General features: G+C 38.4%; 2 protein-coding genes across 3 annotated transcripts in view; one reads left to right on the top strand and one right to left on the bottom strand.

Annotated features, from left to right (window-relative positions):
- Window positions 1-143: 143 nt before the first annotated feature.
- On the bottom strand, window positions 144-16,026 carry LOC135694729 (uncharacterized). The gene is made up of 4 exons (XM_065213581.2): window positions 15,682-16,026; window positions 11,494-11,581; window positions 6,608-6,721; window positions 144-5,366 (listed from the first exon to the last, which is right to left on the bottom strand). The coding sequence occupies exons 1-4, from the start codon at window positions 16,024-16,026 to the stop codon at window positions 4,816-4,818; spliced, it is 1,098 nt and encodes a 365-aa protein (XP_065069653.2). The 3' UTR covers window positions 144-4,815.
- The window catches only part of LOC135694732 (uncharacterized), a 29,811-nt gene continuing 19,039 nt past the window's right edge, over window positions 6,159-16,930 (top strand). Inside the window, exons 1-2 of one of the 2 annotated variants that reach the window (XR_016143940.1) lie at window positions 6,159-6,411; window positions 8,143-15,771. The gene's annotated coding sequence lies outside the window, so the exon portion shown is untranslated. Of the gene's footprint in view, window positions 6,412-8,142; window positions 15,772-16,930 lie in introns of those variants that run through there. The other variant, XR_016143939.1, reaches the window with a different exon arrangement.

Raw genomic sequence — 16,930 nt, 5'->3', positions numbered from 1 at the left:
TATCTGCCTTTGCTGTACCATTGCTCTGTCCTTCCCATTCCAACCTTTTTAACTCTGATTTGACTTCTCTAAACAAGTGCAAAGATCCCAATGACAGTCAGTTTTGTATGAACAAAAAATACCAATTAGATTTAATAAAATATCTTTGACCATGTAAGAATTGCTAACATTTTGTAAAGTACTGAAATTTTCTGCATGTTGTACTGAAAAGTCATGTTTTATATAAGTTGTTTTTTGGCACCTACCTTGATCTCAAGGAAAGGCCTAGCTTCCATACAGTCATGGGGGTAGTTAGGATTTTGACATTAGGGAAAGGGGCCAATTTTTTTAAAAAACATATAGAATAACTGATATTTAAAATTACGTACAGAGGTAATGCACAAACATGAACAAACTAACACAGTCATGGGAGAGAGGGTTTAGAGGCAACATGTGCACATTCTCTTACTCAGTACGATCTGCAAACGTTTTGGTTTGGAGACCGTTTTGGTTAGAATGTTGGGGAGGGGGAGGGGGGGCTCAGCTTACCCATTTGCACACAGTAAGTAGTAATCAAATATCACCAAGATCTTACTTTACTTGTCTTCTTTATCATGAAGTTAAAAATCAAATTTTAGAAATTTGTGTTTCCATGATTTTCCAGTGTCCTGAAATGTGTGGCACCAAAATCCAAGTGTTACCTTTCACCCTCCCCATACTTGCTGCCAGGGACAGCGCCAGCCCCAAAATTTTGGGGTGGGCAGCTAAGATCTGAAACGAACCGTAGCTGACCATCAAAATGAGAAAAGTTTCCATCTCAGAGAAGAAAACGAACACTTATGTTTTTAATCCAGTTTTAGAAAAATTAGAAAGTTGATCCAAAAAAAGTGGAGTGGACATGCCCACCCCAGTCTACCCTGTGGCGCAGCCCCTGCTTGCTGCTTAAATCCGTCCCAAGAGATGGACAATGATTCTAATAACTGGGGGAACAGGGCAGCAGAGTAAACAAAGGTTTTAAAAGTGTGCTATCAGTAGGTAGTTGTCTGTGTGCACTAGACCATAAATTTTCCTTTCAACTAATTTCACCTCTGGGAAAACCAGTCGATACTGCAACAGGCTAGTGTGAAGTTGCTTGCTAGGTGATTGCAATGATTACTTGCACAATGCTTGAACGAAATTGAAAAATTGGCTAGTTTTACCATTGTTTCACTTGCCAGATATCTAATATCTTATTGCACTTGGATTGGCACATGTGTTTGACTGTATAGACATTGAGTTACAAAATTTCTTGTTCAAAAGATATACTGATGCTCGCTCCGGTTGGTAAAGCATAATTGAATGCATCTATAAGTCATGTTTTGAAGAAAAAAACGACAAACTGTAAAGGCTTGATTATAATCATGCAAACTACCTTTAGACAACCTAATCTGGTCATCAACCATCTTGTCAATTACCTATAACCTATAACCATTAGCAAAAGCTAAAGCAACAACCAAGAAACAGTTAAACAGAAATACGATATAAACTTATTATTATTACATTTGGAAAGGAAAATAGCAAGACAGTACCTTTTATGACTTGCTTAATAACAATAATATAATGCAATTAATTAATTTTTTACAACTTTACAACAACAAATTAAATAATGCTTTACAACAGTTTTGAGATCAAACTTCAAAACACAAATCCAGACCCTTTCCAAACGGATAATTTTAATTCATTAAAATATCTGAAGACAATTATTTCTCACTATCGCCAAGCTGTCAGTGCATAGCAAAAGCAGGGGTATAACAGACCGAGGTTACCTTTAGTTAAAAAACTAAGGGCGCCAAAACTTAAGAGGTCCCCAGAAAAAATTTCTTTGTTATTTTACCTTGAAGGTGGTTTTCTAGATACGATGAACGAGTTCAAGGATTCCTAGGCCTATATGATATGTCAGTCTAAATAGATTGTTAGTGTTTTTATTAGCATTTGATGCTTTGTCTTTCTTTTCACTAATCCTTATATCTGGACTGAAAAGTCCTTTGTGGTACAAAGTTATAAATTAAGAAATCAGAAGGCCGAAGTTGCAGAATTAGGTAAAAAGTGCGACTCAAAGGTGTCGTGAAATAGAATATTATGTAGGAGGAACTGCAACAAGAAAGTGCATGGGAAAGAAACCTACGTAACTATATTATTACTATTACCGTATATTTATACATGATGATATTCTTTAGCACTTAATATAAAATCAAATATGAATTTCAAGGAAAGGAACATAGTGCTTTATGATTATATGAAATAAATCAGATATCAGAAGACTTAATTTATCTTCTTATCTTCTTTACTTTAAAGTAAAAAACCTTATTTTTAAAAGGGGGCGTTTCCATCATTTTCCAGTGACCTGAAATGTGTGATACCAAAGCCCAAATTAGTGTCTAACACCCCCCAGTGATTGTTGCTTAAATCCGTACCTGCTTATATCAAGCAGGACATCATTCCAATCATCCAGAACCAAGTTTGGAATGCTCTTTCTCCATGATCTCAGTCTTTCTCAAAGAAGAACGAATTTCCCATTTCACCACAGCTCAGGGATCTAAGGGCATGTCCTTAAAAGTACATATTCATTTTGTTTATCTGCTTTGATTGGCTTTGAAATGTCGGTCCATTCTGTACGTGAGTCGGTGCAACTTTCAAGGCCCCAACCATACCTGTAAAATCTTATTTATTTTGCCCAAGTCCTGCGTAACCTCGGCGATTTTCAAGTTTTACAGTGTAAACTATGAATCTTAAACTATCAACTATGAACAAAATGAAATGTTTCGAACACGCCATATTCAAATTCACGAGAGAGTGCTGCCTTACTGGTTAGCTAATTCAGTTTTTTCTGCCAAAATGTCAGCATCATACACTGAAAGATATTCGTCATTGTTATTTTAAAGAAAATGTAAGTAGATTCAGATTTTTATTGATGGTTTCTTCAGTGAATCTTGATAAACTGGTTTCCATCATGAAGTGTTCATACTGAGTCAACATTTTTTGTTATTTACATTACGTTTTCCTTTTGCATTTTTTTAAACAAAAACTATCGAAGGATTAAAATACGGTTTTCTCATGATTTAATTACCGTTTTATACACACAATTATGATTTAATAAGCAAAATCATTCGGCAGTACATCACGGTAGTTTGACAGGTATGCCCCTTCATAAATATCATACAATTTGCACCCCTGTATGGCCAATTGTAAAAGTGAAGTAAATATAGCTTTCTGGGTGGTTTGGCAGAACCAATAAATTTTCAGGGTTTCTTTTTTGAATGCCTTGTTCACATTCTATGCAATGCTATCTGATTTTCTAGGTAAATTTTCCGGGTCATGTCGAATTGAGAAGGAAGTCGGCAGTTGCCCTCATCCCCAACAATTCCCGTCAACTTCACTGCCTTTCCATACACAATAATAAGCATTTTTTTGGCATACAGACACTTGTCCAATCTCTACAAATCTGAAGGTGACTGCTTTTTCTGGACGTCATATTGAAATTTTGATAAGATGTGCGTAAATGAAAGTGTTTCGACATTGCACACCAAGCTGCACTAGTTAATGCGAAAACGCACGTTTATAAGGTAACTTATGCAGGCAGGAAAGCAAATACACCAATTCAACTAACGGTCTCATTTTGAAAAATTCTTCAAATTCTTTTGAAAAAAGGTTTGACCTCAGGTTCGGAATAAGAGCAAAAATTTTGGTCTACTTGGAAGTTTTCAATATTTTAATTCTCACGATAATGATTGTGTGACGACATAAAGATAAAAATTTACCGTGGTTAGTGACAAGGGGGGGAGGGGGGTGGGGGTGGTTGAGTTTCACCCGGAATCATTTTTGCGGGCAAATCCCTTACAAGTTTTCAAACTTTATTACTCTGTGAAATCTAAAAGACAGACTCAAACAATATAAAAAATTGTATCCAGTTCCAGCCTGAAATTATGATGATAAAAGTCGTACAAGGAAGTTTGGAGAAATTTCCAAAATGAGGCCGCAAGTTGAATAGGTGTTTTGAAGTAGCGTTAGAAGATATACTTGAAAACACTTCGTAGTCCAATCTTTTGGTGGTACAGAACTTGTAAATGGCTTTGAATAAAGCAAACATTTAGTAAACTAAAGCTTTTCGTCTGACACTCTTCAGAGTTTAAAACGTCAGAACATAGATCGAAAACTCTACGCTAAGAAATATATATACCCAGTTGTGGATCGAAATAGGCCAATCAGAAACACGAGCACATGACTGTAAAGGTTGACCAATCAGTGCCGCTTGCCTATTAGAATGTTACCAGTGGAGTCCTAAGGTGAAAACGAACACCTTTTGTCTACACAGTAGCGGCTTTTTCGTGCTTATGTAGATAGATTCCAAAACTGCTAGGTGGAACGACGATCGGGCTCTACCAACAATCCGAAACATGTCGCCATTATAGTTTTTCGCACAATCTGGGTTTTCTAGCAAGATCGTCGTTCCACCTAGCAGTTTTGGAATCTATCTACATAAGCACGAAAAAGCCGCTACTGTGTAGACAAAAGGTGTTCGTTTTCACCTTAGGACTCCACTGGTAACATTCTAATAGGCAAGCGGCACTGATTGGTCAACCTTTACAGTCATGTGCTCGTGTTTCTGATTGGCCTATTTCGATCCACAACTGGGTATATATATTTCTTAGCGTAGAGTTTTCGATCTATGTTCTGACGTTTTAAACTCTGAAGAGTGTCAGACGAAAAGCTTTAGTTTACTAAATGTTTGCTTTTTTCAAAGCCATTTACTTCGTAGTCCCTGATCCATAGAGAATGGACATACCCTTCCGTCCCAAATTAGGGTACATAGAATTTACAACAACGGAATTCTACACGTACTTCGGCATGATTATTTCTATAAAAGAATCGAAAGTAGGACAGTCCGTATCCAGATGGACAACTTACACTTCCAAATCGGTCAAAGTCAACAACTGCCCCGTCGGCCACCCAGGGGGTCGCGTGACTAGTGCATGTAACAGCACTTTCCCAACTTGGTGTGCTAACTTGGCAGCAGTCATAAATGTACCTTGCGTTTGGATCAATTGTTTCCAATCTGAAATATGTTACGTAGCCTTTAGTGCCGCATTCGATTGTTTGCCTATCAATATAATGTATATCGCCATTTCCATGCTCCTGCCATGTGCCTGTCTTCCTGCTCACCGTGCAAAAGCCTCCTTGAAATTTTCGGCATTTGTAATTGTAACGTATGTTTGTTCCAGATCTGTATATCTGCCATTCCACCATCACCTTACTTGAGCCACATGATAAAGTGTGCCTGTCTAGAAATACGATTTTGCCACCATCCGTTGCATCGTAAGATGTTGTGTAACTATAGGACCCTAAATAATCTTGAAAAGAAGATACAATGATTTGTAGAAAGCAAAATTTGCAAAATTAGTATTGGTGGGTGTATTTATTTATTGTATGAAAATGTTTTTTTCCACAACTATCTTATTTTTATTTAGTATATTTGAAGTTCTTTCCATGATTGGGAAATTGGCATTTAATCCGGGACAAAATGTATTTAGGGGCAGTTTTGATCTCATGCATCAATGAAAGTAGTTGCAATCTAGGCAGACCTGTCAACCTTGACTGCTTTCTTCTGGTCTCTGGGTTTTTAAAATTTTTCTCCTAGTTTCAAAGATGTCTAGCAGAATCTCTGGGTTTTTAAAATTTTTCTCCCAGTTTCAAAGATGTCTAGCAGAATGTCTAGGAAGATTCTTCACCGAATGTGCGATGTAACTGCGCATCTTATGCTTCAAAGACAGGTCTATTGTGTATATTTTCTGTTTACAGATGTATAATTAAGATATAATGGCCACATTGACTTCCACACGAGAACAGTTTTTTGTTAGTGCTAACTGATTAACAAAAAAGCACTAAAAGTTATTATGAAGATACTTCTCTTGATCACTTTTGTCATAAACTGTTTGCCGAGCACAACATTTTATCAGGTATATTTATTCCCTTAATAAATTACTGTGATCTCCCTGTTTTTGACCGAAACTCCCTATTTTTCTTTAGGAAAATCTAAAATCTTCAGGTTTTGAAAATTTAAGGTTGACAGGTCTGTCTAGGGGCCTTTCTATATAAATGAGATGAGCTGATTTGATCATTTTATTTAGCGAAAAAGAGGGGAGGCCATGGCCCCTTATCTCCCGGTGGCAGGCCCTGTTTTGGGTATTGAAAAAATATTGCATCCATCACTGGACCTTGGACATTTCTCCTTGGCGCGTTTTTGTAGAACAGCCTCGTTCTGAAGTCCTTGCCGAATGCAGAATAGGAAATATTTTCTGCTTCTTATTCTGTGCCAAGAAACATTCGCACTCAATTTTCAAGTTATATGCAAAGAATCAACGAAACCTTATACTTAACACCATCGTGCGAATAGAGGTATGTACAGGTTCTTTCAGATCGTATATAAAAGGCGGGGAAAACTTACAGCGGCAAATTTGCGCGCGAAACTAAAGTGTGCTGACAGCAGAAGCATGGCCCCTAAAAAACATGTGCAGTTACTCATTTTGATCAAAAAATTGGAAGCTGTAAGTCTAATAGTATAGCTAAAATGTTGCGAAATTGAATGACTTACGGGATTGGCATATTGGTGTAATGTAGAATGGTGGACAAGTGCATGAATATTTGTTTACTTCATTGTTACATGTTCCACCGTTGAGGCAAGGACCGCTTAAGCATTCATCGATATCTGCAAAAGGAAATAATGTTTAATGATTAATGAATATCAATCACTATTACTACAACAATTCTTTAACCCAGTAGCCTACCACAAAATATATCAATGTCATGTGCAATACATCAAATTTACAGCAGCAGCGTGATAGGAAAATTGTAAGTGCTGCAAAATAGGTGGTTGAAATTATATGCTAATTAAAAAGCCTTACCTTGCTTCAGCTTTAGTTTCTAAGAGGGACAAAGTGCCACTACATCTCTATGAAGTAAATGTTTATTGATAGCCTTGAGATTTTTCAACTGAAAAAGCCCTTTTGAAGTTTGCTATGTCTCGTTGTTGTGTACTTTGTACAAATGCAAATTATTTTCACCATAATGTCAAATAAACAAAGAAGAAGACATGTTTTTGGCATTCTGCATGCCATTTAGACGTATCATGACTTGAAGTATTATGGTTAAAACAAGCTAGGAAAATCTTCACGTAATTTGACTTGTCTTCAAAAAAATGTGCCAGCTTACAAACCTGGGACATTGTATTTTAATCAGTGAAAACAAGCCATGATGTTAGAGATGTTGGAGGTGCAAAACATTTAGGGGGGCTTGGTAGAATATTAAGGATTCATTGAGATAGAACTGCCTGGATTGGTTCTGAAATGGGATAAAGGTTTCCTGATTAAGGGCCGCAGCCCACCTAGCCCCTATGTCTCCTACACCTCTGGGTGGGCAGCATGTGAATTGCCTTTTAGGAGATTGAAGCTTATACCCAGATTGAAAGAGTAGAACAAGCTATAGGATCAAAGAAAGCATTATTGAAACCCACTCTGTTTGATGTATTAAGGAAAATGGAAAAGTTGGCAATTACACTCGTCACGTCAACATATCAAAAGTAAAATTGTTTTCTTGTTCTTTTCTTAATTGAGGCATTCAGTTAGGCCTTTTATTAGGCGCAATTAGGCTCTTTGGTGGCTGTTGTATTGTAATTCTGCTGTTATTTCTTGCTGCAACAAAATTTTAATCTGAAACTTTTTGGCCTTTTTTCTGTAGCACAATGCCAATTTTGAGCATGCCATAAGCAAGGAACAAATTAGTAGGGAGTGTACTATTTGGGAAATAATCTAATAATGATTAGACTTTGAAGAAATTTTCCTACAAAATATTTGTTCTTTGTCTTTCTTTGCCATGGTTATTCTATATTGAGGTTGATAGCTAAGAACAGGTTTGAGGATAGAGTTTCTTTTTGATACATAAGTTTTTTGTAATCAATGCCTTCTGTGCACCAGAAATCATGAGTAGCTTATAGCCAAAAGTGGGGAGGGGGGAGGGCAAAGACACTTAATGAACCAACAAAATATTTGCATACATTTCTAGCAGGAGTGTAGTCATATAATTTTAACAAGGGGGGCTCTATGAAATTTCTAAATTTTTCTTTTCATGTAGTAATTGCAATTTGAGCATGGCGAGGGTTGATGTTTTCTCAGATCATTGGTCGAGCAGCCAGGCAGGTACATTGATTGTTTCAGCGGGCAGCTGAGATTAGAACATTGATACCATAAACAGAACAGAGAAATTTTGAACTATGACGTTCAAAGAATGGCCAGAAAATGCATATAAAATATTTATAGCATCTATAAGAAAGAAACTTAAATTTTAAAGTTAATGACCCATTGATTGAATTTTGAAATGACAAATTTTCTCTTGCGTTAACAAAGGAGGAATTTTCTATCTATATATGTCAAACTTTGTGTATATTTTTATGCATATGAAGTTTGCAATGCGTTTAAATCTGTCAGTTGTAATATTTTCTTTTTCTGGTTTAATCGTCAATAGCTGACCCGTGGTGAAGTAACAATTCTTCACAGCTTTCTTTGCGTTACATGATTCTTGGTTATGTCCAACCACATACAACGAGGGGGGGGACTGAGCCCCCATTTTTTTCGAAAATTTTAGCAAGGGGTGCCGCGCCCCCTGAGGCCCCCCCACCACTACGTCCCTGATTTCTAGGTACTACACTCATTTTTTTCTAAAAAGCTGGCTATAAGAAACGAGTACTGGACAGTCAGAAAAAATAAGAAACTTCAGTACTCGAAGCAGATAAATTAAGAAACTATTAAATTGTGATAAAACTGAGAACAACGACATTTTACAAAATCCAAGAACATGATTACCCTGTTGGCTTAGAACTTAATATAAATACAGCATCAGAACGGAAGCGAATCTCTTGACGTTATTACAAAGGTCATGAACATTTCATAACATCATTCGTGGCATCAAAATTAAAAAACTCTTGAGAAACAATGAGAAGTGAAATTTCCAGAACATTAAGAAACCGGAGTACCCAACATCAACCATTGTTTCTTATAAAAAAATGAGTGTATGTAAGGCTACGTTCACACTGCTCTGTATTCGTTTCGCTCCGTTTTTGTTGATGAAAACGCTGTCCGTTCATATTTATCTGTTTTCAAATGAATTCGATGTGAATACGGTAAGTGTTCACATTATTCCAACAAAAACGCTATTGGTGGCCTCATTTTTGAAAAGAGGCGTTCACGTATCCTCAACAAATTGGCGTCATTATGAATGAAATTAAATAAAAGCAAATCGTGAACAACTTTATTGTAACTGCTACGAGTCCATTATGAATTCGCAATTTCAAAATTTTTGAGATTTGTTGTGCTAGAAAGCACGTATTTTGTTGCCGTTGTTAGCGTATTTAAATGTCTCCGTTTTTGGTGTTCACACTGAAAACGAAACGTATTCAATACGCTCCGTATTCGAAAGTATCCGTTTTCATTAGCTTTTTCAAACGACTCCGTTTTCCCAGCAGAGTAGTGTGAACGCATCACAAAAACGGATTAGTTTGACTCCGTTTTTATTAGAAAACTGAGTAATGTGAACATTATTCCACATAATACTTGATACATTCCCAAGGGCCCCTCCATAAATTTTATATTGTGAATAAGTTTATTCTGGATAAGAGTCAGAGGTGGATCCAGGCTACAGCGACCTATGCAGAAGCATAAGTCAGGTTTTTACAACAACAAAATAAAATTAAAACTATCAAAATTTATTAATCAATAGTTTCTTTGGCAAATTCTTTAGCGGCGTCCGTCCTAGATCTGCCCCCGTTGATACAAACAACATGCAGACGAAAGGGCATATATTTTGCTGACTATCTTTCGGCCTCTGCACAGAATAATCGAGAGGCGATTCTAGGCATTTATCTGGTCCGTGTTTTCTGAATCCAGAAACTTGTTTGTCCCTCGAGGGCCAATCACCGCTTGTTTGACCTATGCAAACGTCTTGTAAGCCAATCAGAGTGTGAAGCAAATCAGAAGTTGAGCTTGCCTCTGCAGCGGTACAGCCAACCAATAGGAATCAGAGTTGACCTATGCAATTGTTTACAGTGGACCTATGCAATTGTTTGTTACAACCAATGAAATGAAAATTTACTATCACCGCTTCAGCCCTGCTAAGGAACTTCTAGCTAAGTCAGTCACTTTTGCAGTGTCTGTCCAGTAGTGTAGTGGTATGACCACTGCGTTCGAAATGTGAGGGGAACTGGTTAATTTCCAACAAGGATCGGACTATTCAAAAACTTTTGTCCTTCGAATTGCAGGTAAATTTAGTCTTCTCTTCGCGAGCCGTTTCCCTAGAAATCCTTTTTGGAACCCCCTATTCAATATCAGTGATAGTGATTTTATCCAGAAATATTTGGGCGTTTTCAACACAAAAGGGCGTGCTTCTCTGACAACCTTTGCATAGGTCAGAATCCAGGCTGGATCCGCGCCTGCTTGCATTCGGGGACATCCTAAATTCACAGTTGCGCGACTGGATTTGAGTTTTGCCTCCTCCCTGCTGAGCCTCCTTCCATCTGAGCCTCACCCCAAAATCAAGGTAGTCTCAGGAATTAGTCAGGAATTGTATAAACAACATACTTGTAGAACATTATCCTAGGAGACCATGAAAAAGCAAGCAAAACCTGGAGTCTGATAGCAAAACTGACAGGTTTTCAACACAGCAGTTTTTTTCAGGGGTGGGAAATTAGTTTCATGGGTATTCTTTCTAGAATATCATAATAGGGGCACAAGCTGCATGTCTGTAGCAGCTATTAGCTGCCAGAACCCTGACCTGCTTGTAGAAGAATAGATCTTGTTTGCAAGTTTGTAGGGAGAGGAAGGGCTAAGAGATTGTGGCATTTCAAGATTCAAGAGCAAGACAATTCAGTGTATGGAAATTCATAGTAGCTGTGTCAAGCGGTGGATTGGCAGTGACATTGAAATTGAATGTATCAACATTTTCCTAATCTATAAAGATTTTTCCTGCATGGTTTGAGATTATAGGCACTACACTTATACCCAGCTTCTGAAAGCTTTCAGGGCATCTGAAATAAAATCCCAAGCTCTTACTAATTCTTTTGTAACTGTCATTTTATCTCGACTTTTTGTAGGGATCTTGAAAATTTTTACAAGTTTTGAGAAATTTAATCATTAATAAGGCACTATAGTCAGGATTTCTTATGAATCTCTTTGATAATTGCAAAAGGCCGAAGTCAAGGGCACTTTTATGAAAATCCTTCTCTGACTACCCTTGCCTCTCCTGTCAAAGGGTAAGAGGGGCTATTTACCCCCATGCCCTCTCTCCGGCGTCCGTGGCATTACAGATTATAATTCTGTGTGAAAAATGATTCTTTGGGACGGACTCCTCTGTATATGCATTGTTTGAATATATTTTGGCAGTGATATCTCACTATTCAGTCATGATATTGTAGAAAGACAGAAGTTTACATACCTATACATGAATAGCCACTGTTACTATCGCAATGTTCCTTGCATTCGTAGCCAGGGTTGCATTGAACATTTCTGCAGCGAGGACCTACCTAAAATGGCATGCATATAATATATCTCTTTGCGATGTGCTTGTTTAGTTCTAAGATTTGATTTCATACCTACCTTAACTGTTGCGAGATCTCCGCATGGAATGAGAAACTATGAATTGCAATATGGACGTGAACTGCCCTGTTAAATAGACCAAAGCGCGAACAGCTCTGTCTAAAAGGCCTAGATCACTTTATTATTACAGATCGGCAACAATAATTTTCATTACTTTGATCTCGGTGCTTAGAGAGTAGAAAAAGCAAGGCTTTTTGAAAATATGATCCTAGTTCTACAATTTAAAAAGTAAACAATCTTTTGTAGCAGAAAGGAAAAATTGGACCCTTGTCTGTTGCTTTGCTTGGCTCAAATTTACGGTATTTTCTCCCAGTTGACATATAAGAGTCAAATAATCGGAATTTAAGATTTGTAGATGTAAACTAAATGTGAGCAGTCCTAACACGCAACCTTGTAAAACACCAAAAATGATAGAGGGTATGATTATTGTACCTACCTGCTTCCTATTGTGTAGTTATGCTTCAAGGCTCTTGTGCAACCGGCATGCTTAGCGGCAACTGTCTTGAGAGATTGACTGTGTTTTGTATTTTCAGGAAGTACGATTTTAGGCTGGTTTTGAAAATATAGCGACAAAACATGCCGGTTGCGCAAGAGTCCTTCAGTTAGAGTAGATAAGTTCTGAAGTCGTTGGAAATTGTTTGTTGACTGTCAGAGATTTATCGTTTCTATCTTTGTTATCAAAAAAAAAGATTGCTTGCTTTCGCGCACCGTTTCCGTTTTGTTCTTTTAAACAAGAGCAGTTACCTATGATAGCACAATTCAATAATATTACAAGGTGGAGGGGGGAATTGAGGAGTCCAGACCAGAGACATCGGAAGCATTTCAAATTTGGAGGGGTACAGGTCAGTATAGGCACCTTGTCAAAGAAAAAGAAATATTTTTTCTATTTCTTATTTTAGGAAATTTTTAAAAGTAAAGGGGCACATGGTGTACTCCCAATTCCGACGTCCCTGCTCCAGTCCTGTTCAGGGGTTACCTCTCCCATACGATCAATAGCTCTCTTCAATAGCTCTCTTCAATAGCTCCGTACGCCATTTCCTACAGAGATCCACACATATCAATGTAGGTATCTGATAGCGCCATGGATGGAACAAGACCTGTTTTATGAATTGTGATTAAGAATATGCTCTGCCAGTTGTGTAATGAAGTTTTTATATGATCTTGACATTGACAATGGAGGATAATTTGAGCAAAAGCAAGATAATTTGCCTACTTTTTGTTGAGTTGCTTGAAATTTGCCAAGAAAGACTTCAAGCTAATATTTCTCTCGCTATAAACTTCAAGCTAGTAAATTCAGGCTTGTCGGTATGGGGGAGGGGCGTGGAGGGCGTCACGGAAAAATATTGGCGGCAAATCTGGTCTACCTTCGGCAACTCTGGTATACCGTCGGCAAATCTGGTATACCGTCGGAAAATCTGGTATACCTTCGGCAACTCTGGTATACCGTCGGAAAATCTGGTATACCGTCGGAAAATCTGGTATACCGTCAGCAAATCTCCCCAAAAATGTCCACCAAAAATTTCAAATGATGCTCTGTCGGCAGCCTGGATCTAGAACCTAGAAAACTGTCGGCATATCCAGGAGCACATAATTTCCACCTATAAAAGTTTGACGAAAGGTCAGAGTTTATATAAAAACTCTGAACGCTGATCCTGGAGGTACTAGAGACCCCTGTGGGCAGGGCCACCGAGAGGAGGGGCAAGGGGGGCAAGGTATAGGGGGGCCTCATAAAGGAAATGTAGCAAAAGTATGAATAAAAATGGTAAAACATTCTAAACGATTGCAAGAAATATTCTGAAATGCATTTTAAGATAATCTAAAGGGCATGGTTGCAAAATGTTTCTGCTCGCTCCACTCGCAGGAGGTCACGTCTTTCGGTTTTGCCCCAACGTCTCCGAAGCCTCTCGGCGGCCCTGCCTGTGAGATCTGCTCATAGAAACTAAGGTTCTTTTTAAGCGAGCTGAAAAATCTGAAGAAATGAAGGTATCTCATTGCTGAGAACTTGACTTCTAGTTCTAGAGTGAAACCAAAGATGGTACTCAGGCAAAGAAAATTACAACGCGAAAATCGAAGCGATGATTGATTGACGAGAATATACCCTTTTTATTAAATAAGAACAACTGCGTCAAAATGCCACACCCAAAAATTGATATGTTTAGGCCACGCCCTATTTTGTCGGCAAACTGGTGACAGGTACCCCTCCCCCCCAAGTGAAAGTGTTTAGCGACGGCCCTGAGAACAGTTCTTATTTCAAGAACTTATAATCAATGTTAAGCGGCAGAAAATGAGAATCACCACCCGCCCGAATGTCTGTTTAATTCTTTCAATAAGAAGTGCTTATGCAGGTTTTTGTATTGATTCTCCAATACATGGGTTTTTATATTGCATGTTGTAGAATTTTTGATGTATGGACTGAACCCGAAGCTGAATCATATATAATGTCATAATATCACAAATTGATTGAAATTATATATACGTATGTCATACCCATATAGAGGCCTTGTTGAAGTGTACTCGCACTTTAAAAGGCGAAAAGTGACTTTAACAGGGTAAATGCCTGGTCACTCCACCACTATCCTCCACACAAGCGAAACAAAGTTCAACTCTCATATAAAAAGTGCGGTTTATGTGATGGAACCAATATGACTATACCCTTTGTTTTGTTTTTTGTTTAAGATTGGATTCAATTTTGCGTGGATTTGTGCAAGGAAACAGCCGCGGCACTGATTTTATTTTGAGCCTACGTCAGTCCAAAGAGTCAGGCCCCTGACGCCTGGAAAAGGGCCCTGACGCCTGGGAAAGGGCCCCTAACGCCTGGGAAAGGGAAGGGTGGTTATGCCCTCTACGTTTGCAAAAGAAGAGTATTTTGCAAAGTTTCTTGCATTAAATCTTTAATTTGCCATCTTCCTACCCCCCTCCCACACTTTCCAATTTGTTTTGGAGCCTATGCTAAAGAACAAGTTGAATTTTAACAGGCCCTTATAGTCACTGACGACCAGAGAATGCAAGACACGATCGTTCCAGACGAGCATACTCGGATTCTGATTTTAGGCAAAAACAGATTGTGATTCTCGATTTTGATTAACTTTGCTGATGAACAATAAAAAGAACGAAACGACAAGACTGAAGTACTGACAAGACTGTGGTGCCATGCCAAGCCGTTTCTCTCTATTGACTGAAAAAATCTTGCCAGCTGCAACATCATCTGATATGGCGATCTTTCCTATTAACAAAAGAAGCCTGGCTCGTGCTAGATTGCTAAAATCATTGACCTACCGTTTTTCTTTTGATGGACGCCGCGGAAATTTAAAAAAAATGTTGGATGCGGCGTTTAATAGAGGGCTGCGTTTATCAGTGGGTGGCGTCATAGTTATGGTGGCGTTCATTAGAGGAAATGCGGTGTTTATACGAAGCGGACGGTTGCTTCACTGGAGTCTTGACAAGGGGCATGGTGGATGATTTTTAAATCTATCAGCTTTTTTGATGAAGTTTAGTTTTAAGGTTCATAGCTTGCCATTCCCTAGCAGCCTCTGGTTGCCGTCATTGCAAAACGTTATTTTGTATTGCATAATTTTGAGATAGGTACCACCTGAAAGCGGACAAGTTGCTATGGTGTAAGAACCCACATATGCAGGGGCTCAGAAAAGTGATGGTGAACGGCGATCTGCTGGAACCTAAGGGGGTGAAAACTGGGGTGAAAAAGTTAGCACTCAGACGTAGTGCCTTTACTATTTTATGTGTCATGATAGATCTATCAATAGAGATGATGTGATCAACGCTTAGCCAATCACTGTTCCAGGGGTCCTTTCTTTTGGCATTTTCAATAATTGAGAATGCCCTATCCTGTAGAGGCTGAAGCGTTTGTAGCCTTGTGTTTGGCAGGCTACCCCAGACAACATTCCCGTATCGGAGGTGACTTTCAACCAGCGCATGCTAAACCACACATAGTTTAGATTGTGAAAGAATGTGCTTTAGGCACTAGTCAAGAATATGAATAGACTTGGTCAAATGTTGATATTGTCCTTACCTGTACCACTGGCTCGTAGTGTATCCAGCCGGAGGTAGAAGCAATCGACGAAGATGTGCTGCTTTTGGTGATCCCTAATACTTCGCAGTTATTCTCATTGGTCAAGAACACCTTCTTGAAGTTGATCGACTTGCAGTTTGAGTTTCGCATGCACTTAACAACGCACTTTGGCAGTGTGTTCGCAGGGGAACTTTCAATGATGTCGACGGAATTCCTAACAAGTTTACTCTCCCGGTCGGTCATCTTCATCAGAGCATCTCGTCTACAGGCAGAGCGAAATATCTGGCTACATGCAAGGTTCAAGCAAAGAAGCGCGGATGCAGAGAAGATCAGAGAGAATATCATGGTGGATTTGTGAGCACATCAATTCTTTACCGATTTGTTTGCTTGCAAATAATGTATTGTCGATGTCACAGTTTGGGTCTTTTAACAATGGTTTCTAGCTTTCGTTAATAATTCAGTTTATAAATTGATGTCATGGATTTTGTTTATAGGTACCAGCCAATCACCTAAGTGGATGCCTGAATAGCTTTAACCAATGGTTGGCTTTTGTCTAGAACGCTGTGGAGGGTCTACATCTGACCTGTTTTACTTGATTTATTACTTGATGTTTTGTAGCAAATTTAAAAAAGCTATGAAATAAAATTACTGCCTAATTTGAGCAAGGTTTCTTTCCTTTTTATCGATTCTTTGGTGAAGCCAGGACGACCCTTCTGCGTGTAAAGTAGAGTACGCGATCTCACTTTAGCCATCATTAGCGATGTTTCAGCTGTCCTGTAGTAGAATTGTCTACTAGTATGATTGTGACTAATTACATAGGTGACTTCAAAGAGTGACGTAGTTTGAGTTAAATGAAAGAGGGTTTGGTATGTATTTTTGTAGGGGTTGCAGTGAGAGGCAGTTTTGCGCAAAGTGCTATCCTTGCTATGAAAGTTTAAAGGGAAAACGCCCTATTTTGTAAATTCGTTTGGAAAAGCTATGGATTTTTTACGTGGCAATGGTTGGCGAATTAAACACAATAACTCTCATATGTAACTTTTGTGGCTGATCGAATTCTACAACTTTCTATTTCCTTCACAATTCCCCTAATGATTTTATTCTGAATTGTGTAAGGCGAGAAAGCTCTACGTGTAAAAACTGAAGTTGTAAGCAAACATCTAAAATAGTAGACAGTATTCAAAAGTTTCAAACTTAGTCCGTTCTCCCTGGAGCAAAATCTGCAAAATCCCCGACCAGCATTCTAATATCT

Source organism: Rhopilema esculentum, chromosome 8, assembly GCF_057945365.1.
Source record: "Rhopilema esculentum isolate cy_ngs chromosome 8, ASM5794536v1, whole genome shotgun sequence".
NCBI lineage: Eukaryota > Metazoa > Cnidaria > Scyphozoa > Rhizostomeae > Rhizostomatidae > Rhopilema > Rhopilema esculentum.
This window is presented reverse-complemented; position numbering and strand designations above follow the sequence as displayed.